The sequence below is a fragment of the Aethalodelphis obliquidens genome, unplaced genomic scaffold (genome assembly GCF_003676395.1).
Source record: "Aethalodelphis obliquidens isolate GAN/ISIS:26980383/991018 unplaced genomic scaffold, ASM367639v1 scaffold118, whole genome shotgun sequence".
Lineage (NCBI taxonomy): Eukaryota > Metazoa > Chordata > Mammalia > Artiodactyla > Delphinidae > Aethalodelphis > Aethalodelphis obliquidens.
The window spans coordinates 2,072,841-2,078,649 of record NW_020838062.1 but is presented as its reverse complement, the minus strand read 5'-3'; the positions used below and the strand labels follow the sequence as shown (position 1 = coordinate 2,078,649).

The 5,809-nt window shown below is 53.6% G+C and overlaps 1 protein-coding gene across 1 annotated transcript; it reads right to left on the bottom strand.

Annotated features, from left to right (window-relative positions):
• Positions 1 to 2,508: 2,508 nt before the first annotated feature.
• Positions 2,509 to 5,569, bottom strand: PNMA6E (PNMA family member 6E). The gene is made up of 3 exons (XM_027097966.1): positions 5,243 to 5,569; positions 4,431 to 4,438; positions 2,509 to 3,839 (listed from the first exon to the last, which is right to left on the bottom strand). The coding sequence occupies exons 1-3, from the start codon at positions 5,389 to 5,391 to the stop codon at positions 2,710 to 2,712; spliced, it is 1,287 nt and encodes a 428-aa protein (XP_026953767.1). The 5' UTR covers positions 5,392 to 5,569; the 3' UTR covers positions 2,509 to 2,709.
• Positions 5,570 to 5,809: the final 240 nt, after the last annotated feature.

Here is a 5,809-nt window from a genome sequence, read left to right as displayed (position 1 = left end):
CTTGGGAATATTTGGTTTATTTATAGTTAATTGCTCACATAATCTGATTTAGAGTATATTTACCACCTATTGATACATTTTCTATTTGAGTCTTTTTTTACATTCCTTTTTTTCTTCATTCTTGCCTCCTTTTAGATTAATCAACATTTTAATTTTGTATATTTCCCTCTAATAACTTCAGTTATACTGTCTTCTCAGTTATATCTTCTTCTTTTAGTAATTACCTTAGAAAGTATAGCAGCAATCTCTGACTTATCACCGTTTAATAGAAATTATTTGTACCACTTCTCTGATGCTGCTAGAACCTTTAAACTCCATTCATCCGTTTCTCAGCTTTTGCATTATTTCTGTCAAGCACTTTAGCTTTACATATAAACTCTATAAAATATTACAGTTATTGTAAATATGCACTTATATTTACCATGTTTCTGTCTGGGATCATTTTCCTTTTTCCTGAATAATTGTCTTTGCTTTTTTTCTTTCAGTGTTGGTCTGCTGGTGAGGAATTCTTTCAGTCTTTGTTTATCTGAAACACTCTTTATGTCACCCACATTGTTGAAGAATATTTTCTTTGGATATATAATTCTATGTTGGTAGTTCTGTGTGTTTATTTTTACTTTAGCACTTAAAAAGTGTCACAACATTGGCTTCTGACTTGTGTTGTTTCTTTTGAGAAGTCTGCCTTCATTTCAATATTGTTCCCTGGAATGTAGTGTCTTTTATTCTTCTGGCTGCTTAAAGATTTTCTCTGCATCTTTGGTTTTTAACACCTTGACTATGATGTGCCTAGGTGTGGATTTCTTTTTGTTTATCCTGCTTATCCTGTTCACTAACGTTCTTGATTCTGTGGGTTTATGTCTTTCCTTAGTTTTGTAAACTTTTTGGATGTTGTCTGAATGTTGCTTCTACCCCATTCTTTCTCTTCTCCCATTACATGTATGTTATATATTGACTGTGTCCTACATCTCTTATTCTCTGTATTGTTTTTTTTCCAATTCATTTTTGTGCTTCAGTTTTAGTATTTTTGTTAATTTAGTTTCAAGTTATATAATCCTGTTCTTTTGCATCCATCATCCTGTTAAACCCATGCATTGAATTCTTAGTTTTTCCCTTCTAGGATATCCAATTGATTCTTACTTTAATTAGTTAAAATTCTCTATAGAATTTCTTGACTTTTTTCATATCTTTTCCTCTATTTCTTTTAAAATGTTAATCACAGCTAATTTTAAACTAATTTCCTGATGATTTCAATATCCAGATCATCTGTCTCTCTGCATCTCTTTTTTAATATTTTCTCTTGAGGTAATATGCCATATCACCTTAACTCTTTGCATATCTAGTGTTTTTTATTTTATTATTTATAATACACTCTATTATTTTAGAACAGTTCTAGGTTCACAGTAATATTGAGTAGTTCTAGGTTCACAGTAATATTGAGTAGAGGAGGTAAGGAGATTTCCCATATGCACTCTACACCCAGTCTTGCATAGCCTCTCCTATTATCAACATCCCCCACCAGAGTGGTGTATTTATTACAATTGATGAGCCTATATGAACATATCATCATCATCCAAAGTCCATAGTTTACATTAGGGTTCATTCTTGGTGTAGTATATTCTATGGACAAATCTATAATACGGTAAGTTCCCTACATATGAGCAAGTTCAATTCCGAGAGCATGTTCATAAGACCAATTTGTTCATAAGTCTTAGATACCCAACTAAAACAGTTGGCTATATTGTACAGTAATGTAATAGGTTTATAATATTTTCATACAAATAACATATAAAAAACTAACAAACACAAAAAATAAAGAAAACATTTAAAATCTTACAGAACAGTACATTGAAAAGTACAGTAGTACTGTACAACAGCTAGCATCCAGGGGCTGGCATCGAGTGAACTGTCAAGAAGAGGCCGCATGGGTGGCCTCTCACCAGGACGATGGGCGCTGGCAATGCCTGCACCCCCCAAGACAACTGATCCCCCTGTGGCTCACATGCCCAGGGCCCGGCCCTGCCCTATGGCGGGCACAGGACAGTCCCACAGCAGGGCGCACGCCACCAAGCCGGGGACGTGGAGTCCCGAGCAACAACGGGGTGGCCCAGCAGAACACAAGCCCTGGGGGGCCTCCCGCAGACCTCCTGCAGCCCCGGTCAAGGTCTTCCTTCCCAAGGTCCCGGGTGGGAGCCCAGGTCCTGGGGTGGGTGCTGGCTGTGACCTCGTCCATCCCGTCCTTCCCGCCGGCTCCTGGGACTGGGCTCGGGGTCTCCACGCCGCGCAGGGGTTGGGGGAACTGCTCAGAGGAGAACACATGCACATTTCCACAACAACAAGCAGCGCTGGGCCTGAATCTATGCCCAGAAAGCACACGTTGAGCTCATGACACCGGCCCACAGAGACCAGAGCCTTGGCTGGCACGTGGTGCACCTCAGGGCTCTGTGGGGAGACGATGGCTAGGGTGTGTGTGTTGGGGGGAGGGGAGCGGGGGTTGGGGTGTTCCTTGACACCTGGGTTCCTCTGGGGCCTACAGGGACACATTTGGGCTTGCCAGTACAGGGAGCAACCTGCCCCAGGGGATGATGAATAGGGGTCCCGTCTCAGGAGGGAGGCCCAGGCACCTTGAGTGGCCCCTAATATGGGGCCAGTAGGCTGCCAGGCCTGGCCTCCCCCTGCCTCCAAGCCTGGGGGCCCCGGGACCTGCTGAGCCTACTGGCCCGAGGTGGACACCGGGGGGCTCATCTCTGCAGCCCCGTCCTCATTTCCCGGCTCTTCTGGGATGGGCTTGAGCCCCTCCTCGGGGGTCTCCTCGGCCTCCTGGCCTTCTGCCTGGGCGAGGCCCTCTGGCTCCCAGCCAGGACCTCCTGGGGCCACCGGGGAAGCACTGCCCATCCGGCCAGGCATGGGGACTCCGGGGGCATCTGAGGGTCCTGCCTGACCTAGGCCCGCAGGGGCGGCAGCACTTCCATCTTCCTGAGTGGCCGCGGACGCCTTGCTGGTCTCCCCAGGGCCAGGGGCTGCCCTGGCGGCACCATGGTCTTCAGGGGCTGCCCTGGTGGCACCATGGTCTTCAGGGGCCGCCTCGCCAGCCTTGGCAGTGCCGGCAACTGCCGCACTGGCCTCCTCACGTGCCGGGTGGTCCTCGGCGCTCCCTTCCTTGGAACGGGCGGCCTGCGCGGTGATATCTTCACCGGCCGGGGAGGCCTTGGTGCCATGTGCAGTGGTGCCTGCGGTGATGGCCTCATGGGCCGGGGCGGCCTGGGCGGCTGCTGCCAGGACTGCAACGTCCACACGGGCCTCTTCCTGCCCTGGGAAGTGCTCCCTGCTAGCCGGGTCGGCGTCCCAGGCCTCGGTCTTCTGGATGAGCCGCAGCATCCCCGCAAAGCCGGGAGGCCTCCTCATCAGCCGCCTCCTCCTCAGCGTGTCCCGGAGCGTGTCGTTCAGCCGGGCCCGCGTCAGCACCTGCCGGGCGCGCGCCTGGTCCGCCATGGCCGGGTGGATGGCCCCCTTCTCCAGGGCCGACTGCAGCAGGCCTTCCAGGCGCATCACGTACGCAGAGAGAGTCTCCTGGGGCCGCTGGGCACAGGTCACGAACTTCAGCCGAGCACTCCCCCGGGGGTCCTTGTTCCCAAACACCTGCACCAGCGCGGCCAGGCAGTCCTGGGCAGCCAGCTCGGGATCTTCCGCCAGGAGGCCACGCAGGAGGTCCAGCGCGGGGCCGCGCAAGCTCTCCACCAGCCTCCTCCTCCTCTCCCTCTCAGACACGTGGCACCACAGGTGCAGCGTGTGGCTGGCCTGCTCCAGCCAGCTCTCAGAGGACCCTTCCCCGTGGCCCAGCTCTTCCATCCCAGAGAAGGTTCCCAGCTCCTGGTAGCCCATGCTGTCCAGCACGGGCTGCGAGGCCTGCCTCCACTGCTGGGTCCCGGGCCCTGCCTCACCCATGGCGCCTGCCGCTGTCACAACTGCTTCCTCAGGCACAGCCATTGCCTCGCCCGTGGGTCCTGCCATACTCAGAAGTCCTGCCACGCCTGCAACATTTCTGTAACCTGCAGCTCCTTCCTCATCTGACTCAGCTCCTGCTTCACCTTCAGCTCCTGCTTGACCCTCAGCTCCTGCTTCACCCTCAGCTCCTTCCGGACCTGCAGCTCCTTCCTCACCTTCAGCTCCCTCCTCACCTGAAGCTCCCTCCTCACCTGAAGCTCCTGCCTCACCTGCAGCTCCCTCCTCACCTGCAGCTCCTTCCTCATCTGACTCAGCTCCTGCTTGACCCTCAGCTCCTGCTTGACCCTCAGCTCCTTCCGGACCTGCAGCTCCTTCCTCACCTTCAGCTCCCTCCTCACCTTCAGCTCCCTCCTCACCTTCAGCTCCCTCCTCACCTGCAGCTCCTTCCTCATCTGACACTCCTGCTTCACCTTCAGCTCCTGCTTGACCCTCAGATCTTTCCCCACCTGCAGCTCCTGCCTCACCTGAGGCTCCCTCCTCACCTGCAGCTCCTTCCGCACCTGCATCTCCTGCCTCACCTGCATCTCCTGCCTCACCTGCAGCTCCCTCCTCACCTGCAGCTCCTTCCTCACCTGCATCTCCTGCCTCACCTTCAGCTCCCTCCTCACCTGCACCTCCCTCACCTTCAGCTCCCTCCTCACCTTCAGCTCCCTCCTCACCTGCAGCTCCCTTCTCACCTGCACCTCCCTCCTCACCTTCATCTCCCTCCTCACCTGCAGCTCCCTTCTCACCTGCACCACCCTCCTCACCTGCAGCTCCCTCCTCACCTGCAGCTCCCTCTTCACCTTCAGCTCCCTCCTCACCTGCAGCTCCCTTCTCACCTGCACCTCCCTCCTCACCTTCAGCTCCCTCCTCACCTGAAGCTCCTGCCTCACCTTCAGCTCCCTCCTCACCTGCAGCTCCCTCCTCACCTAAGGCTTCCTCCTCACCTGTGTCTCCCTCCATACCTGCGACTCCCGCCTCCCCTGCAGCTTCCTCCTCCCCTGCAGTTCCTGAGTGACCTGCAGTTCCTGCCTCACCCGCCCTGCCAACCACTGCTTGTCCCTGGGGCTGCGCAGGGCAATTGGGTCTATCCTGTGAATCAGCATCAGGGGCCTGGGGCAGGCAGACCACAGTCCAGGGCCCTCCCTTGCCTGGTATTTGGCGGGGGAGCAAGCTTCGATTTAAACACTCAGCAAACTCGACCAGGGCAACACTCGACCCCAGCTCCTTTCTGTAGACCTTGCCCAGCACTCGGTACCTGCCCAGGGAACGCAGGGCAGCCTGCACAGCCTCCTGGAATTCCTGGTCTTTGCAGTCATCTGGGATTCCCAGGATGAGCAGAGATCGCTGAGCGTTCACGCCCATCGACCTGCACCAGTCCCGCAATACCGCCAGAGCCATCGCCATCTTCGAGGACCTGAGGGTGGGGGGAAGCGATCAAACAGGTGTGCACAGGCTGTTGAAGTGTGGGAATCGGCCTGTGGGTGCAAAGAGGAGAGAATCATGTTTGTGCCACACAGCCCACCCTAGTGCCCCTCACAGCAGCAGCCTGGAGCACCTCCCTGCCCTGTTTGGTTTGTTTGACTTTAGGAAACTTTTTTTTATAAATTACATTTATTTACAAGATAGAAGGCTAGGGACTTCCCTGGTGGCGCAGTGGTTAAGAATCCACCTGCCAGTGCAGGGGACACAGGTTCGATCCCTGGTCCGGGAAGATCCCACAAGCCGCGGAGCAACTAACCCCACGCGCCACAACCACTGACCCAGCGCTCTAGAGCCCACGAACCACAACTACTGAGTCCACGTGACACAACCTCTGAAGCCC